Source organism: Salvelinus namaycush, chromosome 23 (genome assembly GCF_016432855.1).
Source record: "Salvelinus namaycush isolate Seneca chromosome 23, SaNama_1.0, whole genome shotgun sequence".
In the NCBI taxonomy this organism is placed as follows: Eukaryota; Metazoa; Chordata; class Actinopteri; order Salmoniformes; family Salmonidae; genus Salvelinus; species Salvelinus namaycush.
Genome location: NC_052329.1, coordinates 2,957,153 through 2,981,484, shown reverse-complemented (window position 1 = coordinate 2,981,484; position 24,332 = coordinate 2,957,153). Strand labels below are relative to the sequence as shown.

At 46.1% G+C, this 24,332-nt stretch overlaps 1 protein-coding gene across 1 annotated transcript in view; it reads left to right on the top strand.

Annotated features, from left to right (window-relative positions):
* Positions 1–24,332, top strand: part of cntn5 (contactin 5) — a gene marked incomplete at its 5' end in the record, with an annotated part of 395,923 nt that overhangs the window by 127,015 nt on the left and 244,576 nt on the right. The window contains 3 exons of the mRNA XM_038962131.1: positions 600–702; positions 10,487–10,668; positions 14,137–14,273. Of these exons, the coding sequence (XP_038818059.1) occupies positions 600–702; positions 10,487–10,668; positions 14,137–14,273 (422 nt within the window). The remainder of the gene's footprint in view (positions 1–599; positions 703–10,486; positions 10,669–14,136; positions 14,274–24,332) is intronic.

The following is a 24,332-nucleotide window of genomic DNA, read 5'->3' as shown; positions in this document are numbered from 1 at the left end:
AGGGAGGGTGTGTGAGTCCGTCTGTGAGTGTGTAGGTGTGTCCGTCCTACCGTCTATTATGTCTTATATGTGTTTGTGTGTATGTGTGTGGTGCTGGTGGTATTCCTGAAGTCTGGTGCTTCATGTGGTCACTAGCTGTATCTGTCCATTAGTTCAACTGTTTGTCTAGCTGTGTATAAAGTCATGACACGGTCTACAGATGAAGGAATTATGAAGCTTAGCAGCTCAACTTGTGTAATGGTTGTTGTAGTTTTCACAAACGCCCGTAGTACAAAACACACACACACACATACACAAGGGTGCGCGCTCACACACACACACACACACACACACACACACACACACACACACACACACACACACACACACACACACACACACACACACACACACACACACACACACACACACCAGTATATCATCAGCACACTGCATCTTAGACATATGCAGCACAGATTCAACATACAGTACAGTCTTTATCTGACTTTTCTCAGAGCGTCTTTCTTCAGGCACGGTCTGTTAATTGTCAAGGTTGGACATGGCTGGGGAATTTGTCTGTTGTTTTATAGCTCTCTTTCCTCTGTTGTCGTGTTTTACAGGTCTAATGGGAGAATATGAGCCTAAAATCGAGGTGCATTTCCCCCTGTCTGTCCCGGCTGCCAGAGGAGTCACGGTGAGGCTGGAGTGTTTCGCTCTGGGGAAGTAAGTACAGAAACATGCAAGCTGTATTATACCCCTGAACATACATATTCATCCTTTATGGTGAAATTTAGGGTTACAATTCATAGAATTAGCATAGTCCCGATTCCTGGAATTGGGGAGGAATAAACAGGAAATCTGGGAATTCATCAACCAGAATTTCTGGAAAATTTGGGAATTTTGGGAAATTTACCAGAATTTTGCCACCCTCAGCAAAAACTGTGGGTTTGCACAACCAAAGAATTTCTGCACAAACTGTCAGAAGCCGTCTCAGTGAATCTCATCTGCGTGCTCATCGTCCTCACCAGGGTCTTGACCTGACTGCAGTTTGTCGTTGTAACTGTGAAAGATGGATCCGGCCAAGGTTAGGGCTGTGAAAGATGGATCCGGCCAAGATTAGGGCTGTGAAAGATGGATCCGGCCAAGATTAGGGCTGTGAAAGATGGATCCGGCCAAGATTAGGGCTGTGAAAGATGGATCCGGCCAAGATTAGGGCTGTGAAAGATGGATCCGGCCAAGATTAGGGCTGTGAAAGATGGATCCGGCCAAGATTAGGGCTGTGAAAGATGGAAACAATTGTGTACACTGCTAAAATGAGTGCCAGGCAGCCCCCGGTGGCAGGTTTCAGACAGACACAGACAGACAAATGGTCATGACAACATGTTAGTTGGTTGAAGATGTTTTTCACCCTCTTGTTGACCTCTTAACGCAAAGCTTTTTCCAACCATAATCCTGTATCATCACTACTTCATATTTTGGTGTAGAATTATTATTTGTGTTGAATAATGTATGACTGAGTTCTATCTAGAGACAGCGTCTAATCTGACGCTAACGCTAAAGGAACCTGGTAATTATTTACATTGCTTTCAAGGGGCTGCTATCTAAGTCAGTCATTTACAGTTAATTATCCACTTTAGAATAAGTCGTTACCAAAACCTATAGACATTGCGCTGACTGCATGCTTACTCTCCCATCTCCTCCTCTGACTGTGTCCTTACTCTCCCATCTCCTCCTCTGACTGTGTCCTTACTCTCCCATCTCCTCCTCTGACTGTATCCTTACTCTCCCATCTCCTCCTCTGACTGTATCCTTACTCTCCCATCACCTCCTCTGACTGTGTCCTTACTCTCCCATCTCCTCCTCTGACTGTGTCCTTACTCTCCCATCACCTCCTCTGACTGTGTCCTTACTCTCCCATCACCTCCTCTGACTGTATCCTTACTCTCCCATCTCCTCCTCTGACTGTATCCTTACTCTCCCATCTCCTCCTCTGACTGTGTCCTTACTCTCCCATCACCTCCTCTGACTGTGTCCTTACTCTCCCATCACCTCCTCTGACTGTGTCCTTACTCTCCCATCACCTCCTCTGACTGTGCCCTTACTCTCCCATCACCTCCTCTGACTGTATCCTTACTCTCCCATCACCTCCTCTGACTGTGTCCTTACTCTCCCATCACCTCCTCTGACTGTGTCCTTACTCTCCCATCACCTCCTCTGACTGTGTCCTTACTCTCCCAGCTCCTCCTCTGACTGTATCCTTACTCTCCCATCACCTCCTCTGACTGTGTCCTTACTCTCCCATCTCCTCCTCTGACTGTGTCCTTACTCTCCCAGCACCTCCTCTGACTGTGTCCTTACTCTCCCATCACCTCCTCTGACTGTATACTTACTCTCCCATCACCTCCTCTGACTGTGTCCTTCCTCTCCCAGCACCTCCTCTGACTGTGTCCTTACTCTCCCAGCTCCTCCTCTGACTGTATCCTTACTCTCCCATCACCTCCTCTGACTGCGTCCTTACTCAAACATTATGATTATACCACTAAGGGAGGTCAATGTCAGTGTGCTCAAGGGGACAACATGAGATTGGATTATAGAATAGAAACAGCTTGGAGCAAGTCCTTTTTTCTGATGTAATTACTCCAGTATCAATATGTCTAGCTTCCAGCACTAGAACATTCTCTGAACATACCTTGGTGTATGGACATGTAGAGTAGAAATGTATGTACCCCTAATGTCATGTCTGAACCCATTATGCCATGTCTGTACCTCTTATGTCATGTATGTACACCTTATGTCATGTATGTACCTCTTATGTCATGTATGTATTCCTTATGTCATGTATTTACTCCTTATGTCATGTCTGTACCCCTTATGTCATGTCTGTACTCCTTATGTCATGTCTGTACCCCTTATGTCATGTCTGGAAGCTAGACGTATTGATACTGGAGTAATTACATCATAAAAAAGGACTTGTTCCAAGCTGTTTCTATTGTATAATCCAATCTCATGTTGTCCCCTTGAGCACACTGACATTGACCTGCCTTAGTGGTATAATCATAATGTTTGACAACCACTACACACTGTAAGGGTTACAGACATCCCTTCACTCCATTAGAGCAGACAGTGGTCAGACCTCCCTTCACTCCACGTATAAAAATGTCCTTGTGAATTTTGAACAGATGAAAATTTACAAGTGATGTAACATCTGGGCCGAGTGATGGATGATGGATGGTGGATAGGCCGAGTGATGGATGATGGATGGGCCGAGTGATGGATGATGGATGGGCCGAGTGATGGATGATGGATGGATGGGCCGAGTGATGGATGATGGATGTTGGATGGGCCGAGTGATTGATGATGGATGGGCCGAGTGATGTATGATGGATGATGGATGGTGGATGTGCAGAGTGATGGATGATGGATGATGCATGGTGGATGGGCCGAGTGATGGATGATGGATGATGGATGGGCCGAGTGATGGATGATGAATGGTGGCTGGGCCGAGTGATGGATGATGGATGGGTCGAGTGATGGATGATGGATGGTGGATGGGCCGAGTGATGGATGATGAATGGTGGATGGGCCGAGTGATGGATGATGGATGATGCATGGTGGATGGGCCGAGTGATGGATGATGGATGATGGATGGGCCGAGTGATGGATGATGAATGGTGGATGGGCCGAGTGATGGATGATTGATGGTGGATGGGCCGAGTGATGGATGATGGATGGGTCGAGTGATGGATGATGGATGGTGGATGGGCCGAGTGATGGATGGTGGATGGGCCGAGTGATGGATGATGGATGGGCTGAGTGATGGATGATGGATGATGGATGGGCCGAGTGATGTATGATGGATGGGCCGAGTTATGGATGATGGATGATGGATGGGCCGAGTGATGGATGATGGATGGTGGATGGGTTGAGTGATGGATGATGGATGATGGATAATGGATTGACCGAGTGATGGATGATGGATGATGGATAGGCCAAGTGATGAATGATGGATGGGCGGAGTGATGGATGATGGATGATGGATGATGGATGAGCCGAGTGATGGATGATGGATGGGCTGAGTGATGGATGATGGATGGTGGATGGGCCGAGTGATGGATGATGGATGATTGATGGGCCGAGTGATGGATGATGGATGGGCCGAGTGATGGATGATGGATGGTGGATGGGCCGAGTGATGGATGATGGATGGGCCGAGTGATGGATAATGGATGGGCCGAGTGATGGATGATGGATGGTGGATGGGCCGAGTGATGGATGATTGATGAGCCGAGTGATGGATGATGGATGGGCCGAGTGATGGATGATGGATGGTGGATGGGCCGAGTGATGGATAATGGATGATTGATGGGCCGAGTGATGGATGATGGATGGGCCGAGTGATGGATGATGGATGGTGGATGGGCCGAGTGATGGATGATGGATGATGGATGATGGATGGGAGCACCGGCGGTTTCCCTGGTTGTCACATTTCCATATTTCTGAGAGCTGTCAAATGAAGCCGTCATACACAGAGCCTTGCTAATATAGTATAGTACGACGTTCTCCTGCTACGTGTTCAACCCGTCTATCTTGGAGAGAGCAGAGCGATCACAGGGGCATAGAGGAGCATCACCAAACGGATGATGAACAGCCACACTCACACACACTAATCATAGAAATCATGATGATTAGTTGGGCTGGTAACCTGATCTGAATACATCATGTAGTCACAGACATGGTTCTCAGCTGGAGGTCATTTGGGTAGAGAGAGACTCAGAGATATATCATGGAGTCACAGACATGGTTCTCAACTGGAGGTCATTTGGGTAGAGAGAGACTCAGAGATATATCATGGAGTCACAGACATGGTTCTCAACTGGAGGTCATTTGGGTAGAGAGAGACTCAGAGATATATCATGGAGTCACAGACATGGTTCTCAGCTGGAGGTCATTTGGGTAGAGAGAGACTCAGAGATATATCATGTAGTCACAGACATGGTTCTCAGCTGGAGGTCATTTGGGTAGAGAGTTCCCCCTGGACTATGACATTTAGAATCTATTGATTGAGAATTTAGCCTGGATGAAATCTCTTGAGATGCACCGTGTCGTTTTCAAGTGTCCACATGAAGATATATATTTTTTTCAATAATACTTAGTGACCAGATGAATATGGAAAGGGGAAGAGAATTTTGGGGAAGAAGAAATATTGATAATAAAGATGACATTGAAAGAAGATTTTGATTGAAGAACAATATGAGCCTGTTTGGTTTTCTTCTATTGGATAGCAGATAGTTGACAGGTTCTCTTTGAAGGCAACACCATATTATTCACGCAGGGAAGTCTTTACACCACACGGTGTTAGTGTATGGACGCAAAACACACATGTATTATGTATCACTTTATGTTGCAAGGATGCGTGCAATTTAACCTACTATCCAGTATTCTACCTAACATTTATCCAATCTCCATTCTCTTAAATAATCCTGTCAACTACCCACTCTCCTGTCTCCTATCCTGTCAACTATCCACTCTCCTGTCTCCTATATAATCCTGTCAACTATCCACTCTCCTGTCTCCTATATAATCCTGTCAACTATCCACTCTCCAGTCTCCTATATAATCCTGTCAACTATCCACTCTCCAGTCTCCTATATAATCCTGTCAACTATCCACTCTCCTGTCTCCTATATAATCCTGTCAACTATCCACTCTCCAGTCTCCTATATAATCCTGTCAACTATCCACTCTCCAGTCTCCTATATAATCCTGTCAACTATCCACTCTCCAGTCTCCTATATAATCCTGTCAACTATCCACTCTCCAGTCTCCTACCCTGTCAACTATCCACTCTCATGTCTCCTATCCTGTCAACTATCCACTCTCCAGTCTCCTATATAATCCTGTCAACTATCCACTCTCCTGTCTCCTATATAATCCTGTCAACGATCCACTCTCATGTCTCCTATCCTGTCAACTATCCACTCTCCTGTCTCCTATATAATCCTGTCAACTATCCACTCTCCAGTCTCCTATCCTGTCAACTATCCACTCTCCAGTCTCCTATCCTGTCAACTATCCACTCTCCAGTCTCCTATCCTGTCAACTATCCACTCTCCTGTCTCCTATATAATCCTGTCAACTATCCACTCTCCAGTCTCCTATATAATCCTGTCAACTATCCACTCTCCTGTCTCCTATATAATCCTGTCAACTATCCACTCTCCAGTCTCCTATATAATCCTGTCAACTATCCACTCTCCTGTCTCCTATATAATCCTGTCAACTATCCACTCTCCAGTCTCCTATATAATCCTGTCAACTATCCACTCTCCAGTCTCCTATATAATCTTGTCAACTATCCACTCTCCAGTCTCCTATATAATCCTGTCGACTATCCACTCTCCAGTCTCCTATATAATCCTGTCAACTATCCACTCTCCAGTCTCCTATATAATCCTGTCAACGATCCACTCTCATGTCTCCTATATAATCCTGTCAACTATCCACTCTCCAGTCTCCTATCCTGTCAACTATCCACTCTCCAGTCTCCTATCCTGTCAACTATCCACTCTCCAGTCTCCTATCCTGTCAACTATCCACTCTCCTGTCTCCTATATAATCCTGTCAACTATCCACTCTCCAGTCTCATATCCTGTCAACTATCCACTCTCCTGTCTCCTATATAATCCTGTCAACTATCCACTCTCCAGTCTCCTATCCTGTCAACTATCCACTCTCCAGTCTCCTATCCTGTCAACTATCCACTCTCCAGTCTCCTATCCTGTCAACTATCCACTCTCCAGTCTCCTATATAATCCTGTCAACTATCCACTCTCCAGTCTCCTATCCTGTCAACTATCCACTCTCCAGTCTCCTATATAATCCTGTCAACTATCCACTCTCCAGTCTCCTATATAATCCTGTCAACTATCCACTCTCCAGTCTCCTATATAATCCTGTCAACTATCCACTCTCCAGTCTCCTATATAATCCTGTCAACTATCCACTCTCCAGTCTCCTATATAATCCTGTCAACTATCCACTCTCCTGTCTCCTATATAATCCTGTCAACTATCCACTCTCCAGTCTCCTATATAATCCTGTCAACTATCCACTCTCCAGTCTCCTATATAATCCTGTCCACTATCCACTCTCCAGTCTCCTATATAATCCTGTCAACTATCCACTCTCCAGTCTCCTATATAATCCTGTCAAATATCCACTCTCCTGTCTCCTATATAATCCTGTCAACTATCCACTCTCCTGTCTCCTATATAATCCTGTCAACTATCCACTCTCCAGTCTCCTATATAATCCTGTCAACTATCCACTCTCCAGTCTCCTATATAATCCTGTCAACTATCCACTCTCCAGTCTCCTATCCTGTCAACTATCCACTCTCCAGTCTCCTATCCTGTCAACTATCCACTCTCCAGTCTCCTATATGATCCTGTCAACTATCCACTCTCCAGTCTCCAATATAATCCTGTCAACTATCCACTCTCCTGTCTCCTATATAATCCTGTCAACTATCCCCTCTCCAGTCTCCTATATAATCCTGTCAACTATCCACTCTCCTGTCTCCTATATAATCCTGTCAACTATCCACTCTCCAGTCTCCTATATAATCCTGTCAACTATCCACTCTCCAGTCTCCTATATAATCCTGTCAACTATCCACTCTCCAGTCTCCTATATAATCCTGTCAACTATCCACTCTCCTGTCTCCTATATAATCCTGTCAACTATCCACTCTCCAGTCCCCTATCCTGTCAACTATCCACTCCAGTCTCCTACCCTGTCAACTATCCACTCTCCTGTCTCCTATATAATGCTGTCAACTATCCACTCTCCAGTCTCCTATATAATCCTGTCAACTATCCACTCTCCAGTCTCCTATATAATCCTGTCAACTATCCACTCTCCAGTCTCCTATATAATCCTGTCAACTATCCACTCTCCAGTCTCCTATATAATCCTGTCAACTATCCACTCTCCTATATAATCCTGTCAACTATCCACTCTCCAGTCTCCTATATAATTCTGTCAACTATCCACTCTCCTGTCTCCTATATAATCCTGTCAACTATCCACTCTCCAGTCTCCTACCCTGTCAACTATCCACTCTTCTGTCTCCTATATAATGCTGTCAACTATCCACTCTCCAGTCTCCTATATAATCCTGTCAACTATCCACTCTCCAGTCTCCTATATAATCCTGTCAACTATCCACTCTCCAGTCTCCTATATAATCCTGTCAACTATCCACTCTCCAGTCTCCTATATAATCCTGTCAACTATCCACTCTCCAGTCCCCTATATAATCCTGTCAACTATCCACTCTCCTGTCTCCTATATAATCCTGTCAACTATCCACTCTCCTGTCTCCTATATAATCCTGTCAACTATCCACTCTCCAGTCTCCTATATAATCCTGTCAACTATCCACTCTCCAGTCTCCTATATAATCCTGTCAACTATCCACTCTCCAGTCTCCTATATAATCCTGTCAACTATCCACTCTCCAGTCTCCTATATAATCCTGTCAACTATCCACTCACCAGTCTCCTATATAATCCTGTCAACTATCCACTCTCCTGTCTCCTATATAATCCTGTCAACTATCCACTCTCCAGTCTCCTATATAATCCTGTCAACTATCCACTCTCCAGTCTCCTATATAATCCTGTCAACTATCCACTCTCCTATATAATCCTGTCAACTATCCACTCTCCAGTCTCCTATATAATTCTGTCAACTATCCACTCTCCTGTCTCCTATATAATCCTGTCAACTATCCACTCTCCAGTCTCCTACCCTGTCAACTATCCACTCTTCTGTCTCCTATATAATGCTGTCAACTATCCACTCTCCAGTCTCCTATATAATCCTGTCAACTATCCACTCTCCAGTCTCCTATATAATCCTGTCAACTATCCACTCTCCAGTCTCCTATATAATCCTGTCAACTATCCACTCTCCAGTCTCCTATATAATCCTGTCAACTATCCACTCTCCAGTCTCCTATATAATCCTGTCAACTATCTACTCTCCTGTCTCCTATATAATCCTGTCAACTATCCACTATCCTGTCTCCTATATAATCCTGTCAACTATCCACTCTCCAGTCTCCTATATAATCCTGTCAACTATCCACTCTCCAGTCTCCTATATAATCCTGTCAACTATCCACTCTCCTATATAATCCTGTCAACTATCCACTCTCCAGTCTCCTATATAATTCTGTCAACTATCCACTCTCCTGTCTCCTATATAATCCTGTCAACTATCCACTCTCCAGTCTCCTATATAATCCTGTCAACTATCCACTCTCCTGTCTCCTATATAATCCTGTCAACTATCCACTCTCCAGTCTCCTATATAATCCTGTCACCTATCCACTCTCCAGTCTCCTATCCTGTCAACTATCCACTCTCCTGTCTCCTATATAATCCTGTCATCTATCCACTCTCCAGTCTCCTATATAATCCTGTCGACTATCCACTCTCCAGTCTCCTATATAATCCTGTCAACTATCCACTCTCCTGTCTCCTATATAATCCTGTCGACTATCCACTCTCCAGTCTCCTATATAATCCTGTCAACTATCCACTCTCCTGTCTCCTATATAATCCTGTCAACTATCCACTCTCCAGTCTTCTATATAATCCTGTCAACTATCCACTCTCCAGTCTCCTATATAATCCTGTCAACTATCCACTCTCCAGTCTCCTATATAATCCTGTCAACCATCCACTCTCCAGTCTCCTATATAATCCTGTCAACTATCCACTCTCCAGTCTCCTATATAATCCTGTCAACTATCCACTCTCCTGTCTCCTATATAATCCTGTCAACTATCCACTCTCCTGTCTCCTATATAATCCTGTCAACTATCCACTCTCCAGTCTCCTATATAATCCTGTCAACTATCCACTCTCCAGTATCCTATATAATCCTGTCAACTATCCACTCTCCAGTCTCCTATATAATCCTGTCAACTATCCAGTCTCCTGTCTCCTACCCTGTCAACTATCCACTCTCCAGTCTCCTATATAATCCTGTCAACTATCCACTCTCCTGTCTCCTATATAATCCTGTCAACTATCCACTCTACAGTTTCCTATATAATCCTGTCAACTATCCACTCTCCAGTCTCCTATATAATCCTGTCAACTATCCACTCTCCTGTCTCCTATATAATCCTGTCCACTATCCACTCTCCAGTCTCCTATATAATCCTGTCAACTATCCACTTTCCAGTCTCCTATATAATCCTGTCAACTATCCACTCTCCTGTCTCCTATATAATCCTGTCAACTATCCACTCTCCTGTCTCCTATATAATCCTGTCAACTTTCCACTCTCCAGTCCTACTATCCACAATATTTTCCAACTGCTATTTCCTGATCTGACTATTAATTGTACAGACGTATTAGGATGTAATCCTTTACTATCCTTTCCTGCTAGTCCTTTCACCTAGGATTTTAACTCTCTCCTCTCTTGCTAGTCCTGTCCCGACAATCACATGGAGGAAGATGAACGGTAACATCCCTAAGAAGGCTCGTCTGAGGAAGTCCCAGGCTGTTCTGGAGATCCCCAATGTCCAGCTGGAAGACTCAGGGACCTACGAGTGTAAAGCTGAGAACCCCAGAGGAGGAACAGCCTTTAAGGGACACCTCCAGGTCTACAGTAAGTTATGTGATGGTTGGACTGGAGCCACATTGTTCTGGTGTAAATATGGTATTGGGAAAGACTGCTGTGCTTTTGTTTTATTGTTTTATTGGGCAGTTTGTTCTGGTTTGGACTTGACTGATACTACTAGGATTCTAGTGTGTTTGGCGGTTATGAAGACTAATTATTGTTGTGCCCATTCTCTAAACCAGTCTGTGTCTGCTATTCATCTTCTGGTCCTGTCCCTGATACCTACTGTAGAATATCTATCATCCCAGTCCTGTCTGATCCCTGATACCTACTGTAGAATATCTATCATCCCAGTCCTGTCTGCTCCCTGATACCTACTGTAGAATATCTATCATCCCAGTCCTGTCTGCTCCCTGATACCTACTGTAGAATATCTATCATCCCAGCCCTGTCTGCTCCCTGATACCTACTGTAGAATATCTATCATCCCAGTCCTGTCTGCTCCCTGATACCTACTGTAGAATATCTATCATCCCAGTCCTGTCTGCTCCCTGATACCTACTGTAGAATATCTATCATCCCAGTCCTGTCTGCTCCCTGATACCTACTGTAGAATATCTATCATCCCAGTCCTGTCTGCTCCCTGATACCTACTGTAGAATATCTATCATCCCAGTCCTGTCTGCTCCCTGATACCTAGTGTAGAATATCTATCATCCCAGTCCTGTCTGCTCCCTGATACCTACTGTAGAATATCTATCATCCCGGTCCTGTCTGCTCCCTGATACCTACTGTAGAATATCTATCAACCCAGTCCTGTCTGCTCTTATCTGGAGGAGAATGTCACTGACTGAGATCAAGTGGGCAGTATGTCATCAATGGAAAAATACCCATATTCTGCGACATGTTTTACAGTGATTAGGTTTGGCAGAGGAAGTAGAATGGATCACCGTCCGTTATGTAGTCTTACTGAATAGTGTCCACTTCCTGTTCTTCTCTCCCTGTTCAGTTTTTGTTGCTGTTTATGTTTACGTCATAAATAACTAATTGTTCAAAGATTATTTGCTTAATTTTCTTACTATGCAGATGCACATAGAGGTACATTTGTAGTTTTTCATATTATTGAGCCACTTGTATAATGGCTAGGTAATACTGCCGACCAAACACCCACCTGATTGAATGAAGACAAGATCAAACACCCACCTGATTTATTGAAGACAAGACCAAACACCCACCTGATGGAATGAAGACAAGACCAAACACCCACCTGATGGAATGAAGACAAGATCAAACACCCACCTGATTTATTGAAGACAAGACCAAACACCCACCTGATGGAATGAAGACAAGACCAAACACCCACCTGATGGAATGAAGACAAGATCAAACACCCACCTGATTTATTGAAGACAAGACCAAACACCCACCTGATGGAATTAAGACAAGACCAAACACCCACCTGATGGAATTAAGACAAGACCAAACACCCACCTGATGGAATGAAGACAAGACCAAACACCCACCTGATGGAATGAAGACAAGACCAAACACCCACCTGATGGAATGAAAACAAGACCAAACACCCACCTGATGGAATGAAGACAAGACCAAACACCCACCTGATGGAATGAAAACAAGACCAAACACCCACCTGATGGAATGAAGACAAGACCAAACACCCACCTGATTTAATGAAGACAAGACCAAACACCCACCTGATTTAATGAAGACAAGACCAAACACCCACCTGATGGATTGAAGACAAGATCAAACACCCACCTGATTTAATGAAGACAAGACCAAACACCCACCTGATGGATTGAAGACAAGATCAAACACCCACCTGACTGATTGAAGACAAGACCAAAAACCTTCTGATGGATTTAAGACAAGATCAAACACCCACCTGACTGATTGAAGACAAGACCAAACACCTGCTGATGGATTGAAGACAAGACCAAACACCCACCTGATGGAATGAAGACAAACATCTTTCTGTGTAGGACTGGTATCATCCTGTTAAAGGGATCGAATTTAAGGAATGCAAAGTCACTTGTTGTGTTGTTTGATTGGATGTTTATTCAGGGTGATATAGTCTTTTATCTCTGTTTTGATTGGATGTTTATTCAAGGTGATATGGTCTTTTATCTCTGTTTTGATTGGATGTTTATTCAAGGTGATATGGTCTTTTATCTCTGTTTTGATTGGATGTTTATTCAGGGTGATATGGCATTTTATCTGTGTTTTGATTGGATGTTTATTCAGGGTGATATGGTCTTTTATCTCTGTTTTGATTGGATGTTTATTCAGGGTGATATGGTCTTTTATCTCTGTTTTGATTGGATGTTTATTCAGGGTGATATGGTTTTTTATCTCTGTTTTGATTGGATGTTTATTCAGGCTGATATGGCATTTTATCTGTGTTTTGATTGGATGTTTATTCAGGGTGATATGGCCTTTTATCTCTGTTTTGATTGGATGTTTATTCAGGGTGATATGGTCTTTTATCTCTGTTTTGATTGGATGTTTATTCAGAGTGATATGGCCTTTTATCTCTGTTTTGATTGGATGTTTATTCAGGGTGATATGGTCTTTTATCTGTGATTTGATTGGATGTTTATTCAAGGTGATATGGTCTTTTATCTCTGTTTTGATTGGATGATTATTCAAGGTTATATGGCCTTTTATCTGTGGTTTGATTGGATGATTATTGTCAGGAAGGTCTCTGCGCACTATAAAGGTTCACACAACAGGCTGACCTGTTTAAATGACATGCAGCCTGCTACCAACGAGGCTCCCACTGAGAGTAGCCAGGGAGTATTGATGCACAGGAAGTGACAGAGAGAGTGTGTGAGTGTGTGTGTGTGCATGGGATGAGTAGCCAGGGAATATAGGTGTCCGGGAAGCATGTCGTCCCAAGGCTGTGGAAAGTGTGTGTGTGTGTGTGTGTGTGTGTGTGTGTGTGTGTGTGTGTGTGTGTGTGTGTGTGTGTGTGTGTGTGTGTGTGTGTGTGTGTGTTTTAGATAGATATATAACACTGGAGGGAATATTGAAGGGGGAGGTGTCTAACTAACTGAAACACTGGAGGGATAATTGAAGGGGGAGGTGTCTAACTAACTGAAACACTGGAGGGATAATTGAAGGGGGAGGTGTCTAACTAACTGAAACACTGGAGGGATAATTGAAGGGGGAGGTGTCTAACTAACTGAAACACTGGAGGGATAATTGAAGGGGGAGGTGTCTAACTAACTGAAACACTGGAGGGATAATTGAAGGGGGAGGTGTCTAACTAACTGAAACACTGGAGGGATAATTGAAGGGGGAGGTGTCTAACTAACTGAAACACTGGAGGGATAATTGAAGGGGGAGGTGTCTAACTAACTGAAACACTGGAGTGAATAACATCGAATAACATCAATAACAACATCATACTCTATAATACTGTTGTGTTATTCAGCTCAAACACATCATACTCTATAAGGATTTTCATATTTCATCTGTTCTCTCCTTCCTCAGCCTTCCCCCAGTGGATCAGCACGATAAACGACAGCCAGTTGGACAGTGGAGATCAGCTGCACTGGGAGTGCAAGGCCACAGGGAAGCCTAGACCCACCTACCGCTGGCTCCGCAATGGGGAGCCGTTCACACCACAGGTACTCACACACAGGGAACCCTAGACCCACCTACCGCTGGCTCCGCAATGGGGAGCCATTCACACCACAGGTACTCACACACAGGGAACCCTAGACCCACCTACCGCTGGCTCCGCAATGGAGAGCCGTTCACACCACAGGTACTCACACACAGGGAACCCTAGACCCACCTACCGCTGGCTCCGCAATGGAGAGCCGTTCACACCACAGGTACTCACACACAGGGAACCCTAGACCCACCTACCGCTGGCTCCGCAATGGAGAGCCGTTCACACCACAGGTACTCACACACAGGGAACCCTAGACCCACCTACCGCTGGCTCCGCAATGGAGAGCCGTTCACACCACAGGTACTCACACACAGGGAACCCTAGACCCACCTACCGCTGGCTCCGCAATGGAGAGCCGTTCACACCACAGGTACTCACACACAGGGAACCCTAGACCCACCTACCTCTGGCTCAGCAATGGAGAGCCAATCACACCACAGGTACTCACACACATGGATCTCTAGACCCACCTACCACTGGCTCTGCAATGGAAAGCCGCTCACACCACAGGTACTCACACAACAGGTCCTCACACCACAGGGAACCACACACACCACAGGTACTCACACAACAGGTACTCACACCACAGGTACTCACACAACAGGTACTCACATCACAGGTACTCACACAACAGGTATTCACACCAAAGGTACTCACACGACAGGGAACCACACACACCACAGGTACTCACAACCAAGTACGCACACCACAGATACTCACACACCAGGAACCACACACACCACAGGTACTCACACCACAGGTACTCACACACCGGGAACCACACACACCACATGTACTCAAACCACAGGTACTCACACCACAGGTACTCTTACACAGGGAAGCACACACACCACATATACTCACACCACAGGTACTCACACCACATGTACTCACACACAGGGAACCACGCACACCACATATACTCACACCACATGTACTAACACCACATGTACTCACCCACAGGGAACCACACACACCACAGGTACTCACACCACAGGTACTCACCCACAGGGAACCACACCACAGGTACTCACACCACATGTACTCACCCACAGGGAACCACACACACCACAGGTACTCACACCACAGGTACTCAACCACAGGGAACCACACCACAGGTACTCACACATTTACATTACATTTACATTTAAGTCATTTAGCAGACGCTCTTATCCAGAGCGACTTACAAATTGGTGCATTCACCTTATGATATCCAGTGGAACAACCACTTTACAATAGTGCATCTAACTCTTTTAAGGGGGAGGGGGGGGTTAGAAGGATTACTTTATCCTATCCTAGGTATTCCTTAAAGAGGTGGGGTTTCAGGTGTCTCCGGAAGGTGGTGATTGACTCCGCTGACCTGGCGTCGTGAGGGAGTTTGTTCCACCATTGGGGTGCCAGAGCAGCGAACAGTTTTGACTGGGCTGAGCGGGAACTGTACTTCCTCAGAGGTAGGGAGGCGAGCAGGCCAGAGGTGGATGAACGCAGTGCCCTTGTTTGGGTGTAGGGCCTAATCAGAGCCTGAAGGTACGGAGGTGCCGTTCCCCTCACAGCTCCGTAGGCAAGCACCATGGTCTTGTAGCGGATGCGAGCTTCAACTGGAAGCCAGTGGAGAGAGCGGAGGAGCGGGGTGACGTGAGAGAACTTGGGAAGGTTGAACACCAGACGGGCTGCGGCGTTCTGGATGAGTTGTAGGGGTTTAATAGCACAGGCAGGGAGCCCAGCCAACAGCGAGTTGCAGTAATCCAGACGGGAGATGACAAGTGCCTGGATTAGGACCTGCGCCGCTTCCTGTGTGAGGCAGGGTCGTACTCTGCGAATGTTGTAGAGCATGAACCTACAGGAACGGGTCACCGCCTTGATGTGAGTTGAGAACGACAGGGTGTTGTCCAGGATCACGCCAAGGTTCTTAGCACTCTGGGAGGAGGACACAATGGAGTTGTCAACCGTGATGGCGAGATCATGGAACGGGCAGTCCTTCCCCGGGAGGAAGAGCAGCTCCGTCTTGCCGAGGTTCAGCTTGAGGTGGTGATCCGTCATCCACACTGATATGTCTGCCAGACATGCAGAGATGCGATTCGCCACCTGGTTATCAGAGGGGGGAAAGGAGAAGATTAATTGTGTGTCGTCTGCATAGCAATGATAGGAGAGACCATGTGAGGATATGACAGAGCCAAGTGACTTGGTGTATAGCGAGAATAGGAGAGGGCCTAGAACAGAGCCCTGGGGGACACCAGTGGTGAGAGCACGTGGTGCGGAGACAGATTCTCGCCACGCCACCTGGTAGGAGCGACCTGTCAGGTAGGACGCAATCCAAGCGTGGGCCGCGCCGGAGATGCCCAGCTCGGAGAGGGTGGAGAGGAGGATCTGATGGTTCACAGTATCAAAGGCAGCCGATAGGTCTAGAAGGATGAGAGCAGAGGAGAGAGAGTTAGCTTTAGCAGTGCGGAGCGCCTCCGTGACACAGAGAAGAGCAGTCTCAGTTGAATGACTAGTCTTGAAACCTGACTGATTTGGATCAAGAAGGTCATTCTGAGAGAGATAGCAGGAGAGCTGGCCAAGGACGGCACGTTCAAGAGTTTTGGAGAGAAAAGAAAGAAGGGATACTGGTCTGTAGTTGTTGACATCGGAGGGATCGAGTGTAGGTTTTTTCAGAAGGGGTGCAACTCTCGCTCTCTTGAAGACGGAAGGGACGTAGCCAGCGGTCAAGGATGAGTTGATGAGCGAGGTGAGGTAAGGGAGAAGGTCTCCGGAAATGGTCTGGAGAAGAGAGGAGGGGATAGGGTCAAGCGGGCAGGTTGTTGGGCGGCCGGCCGTCACAAGACGCGAGATTTCATCTGGAGAGAGAGGGGAGAAAGAGGTCAAAGCACAGGGTAGGGCAGTGTGAGCAGAACCAGCGGTGTCGTTTGACTTAGCAAACGAGGATCGGATGTCGTCGACCTTTTTTTCAAAATGGTTGACGAAGTCATCTGCAGAGAGGGAGGATGGGGGGGGGAGGGGGAGGAGGATTCAGGAGGGAGGAGAAGGTGGCAAAGAGCTTCCTAGGGTTAGAGGCAGATGCTTGGAATACACCACATGTACTCACACACAGGGAACCACACACACCACATATACTCACACCACAGGTAGTCACCCACAGGGAACCACACACACTCCTACCACTGACTCCGCAATGGATAGCCACTCACGCCACAGGTAATTACACCACAGGTACTCACACCACATGCACTCACACACAGGGAACCACACACACCACAGGTACTTACACCGCAGGTACTCACACCACAGGTACTTACACCCCAGCTACTCACACCACAGGTACTCACACCACAGGTACTCACCCACAGGGAACCACACACAGGGAAGAACACACAGGCAGGCAGTTACACACACATACACCGTTAACCCCCACAGGTACTCACAATAAAAATAAAACACACACATGCACACACACACATCCCCTAACCCCGTAGGCACTTGCAATTAGGAAAACACAAAACACCCCTCCCTCCCCCAGAACACCACTCTAAGATGCACAGAAATGATTTAGGCATTTCCCAGTTCTAGAATACACAGCAGTTATTTAGGCAATTCCCAGTTCTAGAATACACAGCAGTTATTTAGGGAATTTCCCAGTTCTAGAATAGACAGCAATTATATAGGCAATTCCCAGTTCTAGAATACACAGCAATTATTTAGGCAATTCCCAGTTCTAGAATACACAGCAGTTATTTAGGCAATTCCCAGTTCTAGAATACACAGCAATTATTTAGGCAATTCCCAGTTCTAGAATACACAGCAATTATTTAGGCAATTCCCAGTTGTAGAATACACAGCAGTTATTTAGGCAATTCCCAGTTCTAGAATACACAGCAATTATTTAGGCAATTCCCAGTTCTAGAATACACAGCAGTTATTTAGGCTATTCCCAGTTCTAGAATACACAGCAATTATTTAGGCAATTCCCAGTTCTAGAATACACAGCAATTATTTAGGCAATTCCCAGTTCTAGAATACACAGCAATTATTTAGGCAATTCCCAGTTCCAGAATACACAGCAATTATTTAGGCAATTCCCAGTTCTAGAATACACAGCAGTTATTTAGGCAATTCCCAGTTCTAGAATACACAGCAATTATTTAGGCAAATCCCAGTTCTAGAATACACAGCAGTTATTTAGGGAATTTCCCAGTTCTAGAATAGACAGCAATTATTTAGGCAATTCCAAGTTCCAGAATACACAGCAATTATTTAGGCAATTCCCAGTTCTAGAATACACAGCAGTTATTTAGGCAATTCCCAGTTCTAGAATACACAGCAGTTATTTAGGCAATTCCCAGTTCTAGAATACACAGCAATTATTTAGGCAATTCCCAGTTCTAGAATACACAGCAGTTATTTAGGCAATTCCCAGTTCTAGAATACACAGCAATTATTTAGGCAAATCCCAGTTCTAGAATACACAGCAGTTATTTAGGCAATTCCCAGTTCTAGAATACACAGCAGTTATTTAGGCAATTCCCAGTTCTAGAATACACAGCAATTATTTAGACAATTCCCAGTTCTAGAATACACAGCAGTTATATAGGCAATTCCCAGTTCTAGAATACACAGCAGTTATTTAGGCAATTCCCAGTTCTAGAATACACAGCAATTATTTAGGCAAATCCCAGTTCTAGAATACACAGCAGTTATTTAGGCAAATCCCAGTTCTAGAATACACAGCAGTTATTTAGGGAATTTCCCAGTTCTAGAATACACAGCAATTATTTAGGCAATTCCCAGTTCTAGAATACACAGCAGAAACATTTAAAATATAAAATAGAGTGGAAATGAGTTTTTCTGTCTAAATGTAAAGTCTGTTGAATCTGCTTTGGTATATTTCTGTATATAATTTCCCTGTCCTATGGTCTGACAGTCAAATAATTAGATATCACCCTCCCTGTCCTATGGACTGACAGTCAGATAATTAGGTGTCGCCCTCCCTGTCCTATGGTCTGACAGTCAGATAATTAGGTGTCGCCCTCCCTGTCCTATGGACTGACATTCAAATAATAAGGTATGGAAATAACCCTGTCCTATGGACTGACGGTCAGATAATTAGGTATGGCAATAACCCTGTCCTATGGACTGACAGTCAAATAATTAGGTATGGTGTCACGTTCCTGACCTGTTTTCCTTGTTTTTGTATGTGTTTAGTTGGTCAGGGCGTGAGTTGGGGTGGGCATTCTATGTTATGTGTTTCTATGTTGGGTTAAATGTGTTGCCTGATATGGTTCTCAATTAGAGGCAGGTGTTTGACGTTTCCTCTGATTGAGAACCATATTAAGCTAGGCTGTTCTCACTGTTTGTTTGTTCGTGATTGTGTTCCTGTGTCTGTGTCTGTTGCACCACACGGGACTGTTTCGTTTGTTCGTTCGTTTGGCTAGTCTTACCTGTTCGTGCGTTCTTCGTGTCTATGTAAGTTCTCATGTTCAGGTCTGTCTACGTCGTTTATTGTTTTGTAGTTTGTACAAGTGTTCTTCGTGTTTCGTCTTTCTGTAAATAAATCTTTATGTCTGCATACAACGCTGCGTTTTGGTCCGACCCTTACTCCTTCTCCTCAGCCGAGGAGGAGGAATTAGACAGCCGTTACAGAATCACCCACCAACCAAGGACCAAGCGGCGTGGGAGAAAGCAACAGTGCACGAAGGAGGAATGGACATGGGAGGATGTTTTGGACGGCAAGGGTTGCTACACATGGGAGGAGATCCTGGCTGGAAAAGATCGCCTCCCATGGGAACAGCTGGAGGCAATTAGGAGAGCAGAGGCAACCGGAGAGAGGAACCGGCGTTATGAGGGTACGCGGCTAGTACGGAAGCCTGTGAGTCAAGGCCAAAAATTTCTTGGGGGGGGCTACAAGGGAGTGTGGCGAAGTCAGGTAGGAGACCTGCGCCAACTCCCCGAGCTTACCGTGGAGAGCGAGAGTACGGGCAGACACCGTGTTATGCGGTAAAGCGCACGGTGTCTCCTGTACGTGTGCATAGCCCGGTGCGGGTTATTCCATCTCCCCGCACTGGCAGGGCTAGATTGAGTATTGAGCCAGGTGCCATGAAGCCGGCTCAACGCGTCTGGTCTCCAGTGCGTCTCCTCGGGCCGGCATACATGGCACCAGCCTTACGCATGGTGTCCCCGGTTCGCCTCCACAGCCCAGTGCGGGTTATTCCACCTCCCCGCACTGGTCGGGCTACGGGGAGCATACAACCAGGTAAGGTTGGGCAGGCTCAGTGCTCAAGGGAGCCAGTACGCCTGCATGGTCCGGTATATCCGGCGCCACCTCCCCGCCCCAGCCCAGTACCACCAGTGCTTACACCACGCACCAGGCTTCCTGTGCGTCTCCAGAGCCCTGTTCCTCCTCCACGCACTAGCCCTATGGTGCGTGTCTTCAGCCCGGTACCACCAGTTCCGGCACCACGCACCAACCCTCCTGTGCGTCTCCAGAGCCCTGTTCCTCCTCCACGCACTAGCCCTAAGGTGCGTGTCTCCAGCCCATTACCACCAGTGCCTACACCACGCACCAAGCCTCCTGTGCGTCTCCAGAGTCCTGTGCGTCCTGTTGCCGCTCCCCGCACTAGCCTGAAGGTGCGTGTCCTTAGCCCGGTACCTCCAGTTCCGGCACCACGCACCAGGCCTACAGTGCGCCTCAGCCGGCCAGAGTCTGCCGTCTGCCCAACGGCGCCTGAACTGCCCGTCTCCCCAACGGCGCCTGAACTGCCCGTCTGCCCAACGCCGTCTGAGCTGTCCTTCTGCCAAGCGCCGCATGAACTGCCCGTCTGTACTGAGCCTTCAAAGCCGCCCGTCTGTACTGAGCCTGCAAAGCCGCCCGTCTGTACTGAGCCTTCAAAGCCGCCCGTCTGTCATGAGCCTTCAGAGCCATCTGCCAGACAGGAGCCGCTAGAGCCGTCCGCCAGACAGGAGCCGCTAGAGCCGTCCGCCAGACAGGAGCCGCTAGAGCCGTCCGCCAGACAGGAGCAGCCAGAGCCTTCCGCCAGACAGGAGTAGCCAGAGCCTTCCGCCAGACAGGAGTAGCCAGAGCCTTCCACCAGACAGGAGCAGCCAGAGCCTTCCGCCAGACAGGAGCAGCCAGAGCCTTCCGCCAGCCATGAGCAGCCAGAGCCTTCCGCCAGCCAGCCATGAGCAGCCAGAGCCGCCAGCCAGCCATGAGCAGCCAGAGCCGCCAGCCAGCCATGAGCAGCCAGAGCCGCCAGCCAGCCATGAGCAGCCAGAGCCGCCAGCCAGCCATGAGCAGCCAGAGCCGCCAGCCAGCCATGAGCAGCAAGAGCCGCCAGCCAGCCATGAGCAGCAAGAGCCGCCAGCCAGCCATGAGCAGCAAGAGCCAGCCAGCCAGGATCTGCCAGAGCCAGCCAGCCAGGATCCGCCAGAGCCAGCCAGCCAGGATCCGCCAGAGCCAGCCAGCCAGGATCCGCCAGAGCCAGCCAGCCAGGATCCGCCGTCCCTCAGTCCGGAGCCGCCGTTCCTCAGTCCGGAGCCGCCGTCCCTCAGTCCGGAGCCGCCGTCCCTCAGTCCGGAGCTGCCCCTCATTCCGGTGTTGCCCCTCATTCCGGTGTTGCCCCTTAGTCCGGTGCTGCCTCTTAATCCAGTGGGGCTAATTTGGAGGGTGGCCATTTGGAGGAGGCTACGGAAGCGGGGATTGACTATGGTGGGGTGGGGACCACGTCCTGAGCCAGAGCCGCCACCGTGGACAGATGCCCACCCAGACCCTCCCCTAGACTTTAGGTGGTGCGCCCGGAGTTCGCACCTTGAGGGGGGGGTTCTGTCACGTTCCTGACCTGTTTTCCTTGTTTTTGTATGTGTTTAGTTGGTCAGGGCGTGAGTTGGGGTGGGCATTCTATGTTATGTGTTTCTATGTTGGGTTAAATATGTTGCCTGATATGGTTCTCAATTAGAGGCAGGTGTTTGACGTTTCCTCTGATTGAGAACCATATTAAGGTAGGCTGTTCTCACTGTTTGTTTGTTCGTGATTGTGTTCCTGTGTCTGTGTCTGTTGCACCACACGGGACTGTTTCGTTTGTTCGTTCGTTTGGCTAGTCTTACCTGTTCGTGCGTTCTTCGTGTCTATGTAAGTTCTCATGTTCAGGTCTGTCTACGTCGTTTATTGTTTTGTAGTTTGTACAAGTGTTCTTCGTGTTTCGTCTTTCTGTAAATAAATCTTTATGTCTGCATACAACGCTGCGTTTTGGTCCGACCCTTACTCCTTCTCCTCATCCGAGGAGGAGGAATTAGACAGCCGTTACATATGGAAATAACCCTGTCCTATGGACTGACAGTCAGATAATAAGGTATGGCAATAACCCTGTCCTATGGACTGACAGTCAGATAATTAGGTGTCGCCCTCCCTGTGCTATGGACTGACAGTCAGATAATTAGGTGTCGCCCTCCCTGTCCTATGGACTGACAGTCAAATACTTACAAGGTATTGTGAACCCTGCGGAAGTGCTATGTTCCAAATCGCGCACTCTTTCCTATTTGGATCATGGATGCTGATTGGACGAGCAACGGTCTAAGCCATACTGTATTGGCCGTCACAGACACACCTTTTCCTGCTAACAGTTCCATCTGAAAATGATCACTGCGCCTTCATAAGAATATCATGTTGATGTTGCTGTCTGAATCATCTCTTGTATTTATCTCTACTAGAATATCATGTTGCTGTCTGAATCATCTCTTGTATTTATCTCTACTAGAATATCATGTTGCTGTCTGAATCATCTCTTGTATTTATCTCTACTAGAATACCATGTTTCTGTCTGATTCATCTCTTGTGTTTATCTCTACTAGAATATCATGTTGCTGTCTGATTCATCTCTTGTGTTTATCTCTACTAGAATACCATGTTGCTGTCTGATTTATCTCTTGTGTTTATCTCTACTAGAATACCATGTTTCTGTCTGATTTATCTCTTGTGTTTATCTCTACTAGAATACCATGTTTCTGTCTGATTTATCTCTTGTGTTTATCTCTACTAGAATACCATGTTGCTGTCTGATTCATCTCTTGTGTTTATCTCCTCTGGAATATCATGTTGCTGTCTGAATCATCTCTTGTATTTATCTCTACTAGAATAGCATGTTGCTGTCTGAATCCTCTCTTGAATTTATCTCTACTAGAATATCATGTTGCTGTCTGAATCATCTCTTGTAATTATCTACTAGAATATCATGTTGCTGTCTGAATCATCTCTTGTATTTATCTCTACTAGAATATCATGTTGCTGTCTGAATCATCTCTTGTATTTATCTCCTCTAGAATATCATGTTGCTGTCTGAATCATCTCTTGTATTTATCTCTACTAGAATATCATGTTGCTGTCTGAATCATCTCTTGTGTTTATCTCCTCTAGAATATCATGTTGCTGTCTGAATCATCTCTTGTGTTTATCTCTACTAGAATATCATGTTGCTGTCTGAATCATCTCTTGTATTTATCTCTACTAGAATATCATGTTGCTGTCTGAATCATCTTGTATTTATCTCTAATAGAATATCATGTTGCTGTCTGAATCATCTCTTGTATTTATCTCTACTAGAATATCATGTTGCTGTCTGAATCATCTCTTGTATTTATCTCCTCTAGAATATCATGTTGCTGTTTGAATCATCTCTTGTATTTATCTCTACTAGAATATCATGTTGCTGTCTGAATCATCTCTTGTATTTATCTCTACTAGAATATCATGTTGCTGTCTGAATCATCTCTTGTATTTATCTCTACTAGAATATCATGTTGCTGTCTGAATCATCTTGTATTTATCTCTACTAGAATATCATGTTGCTTTCTGAATGATCTCTTGTATTTATCTCCTCTAGAATATCATGTTGCTGTCTGAATCATCTCTTGTATTTATCTCTACTAGAATATCATGTTGCTGTCTGAATCATCTCTTGTATTTATCTCTACTAGAATATCATGTTGCTGTTTGAATCATCTATTGTGTTTATCTCCTCTAGAA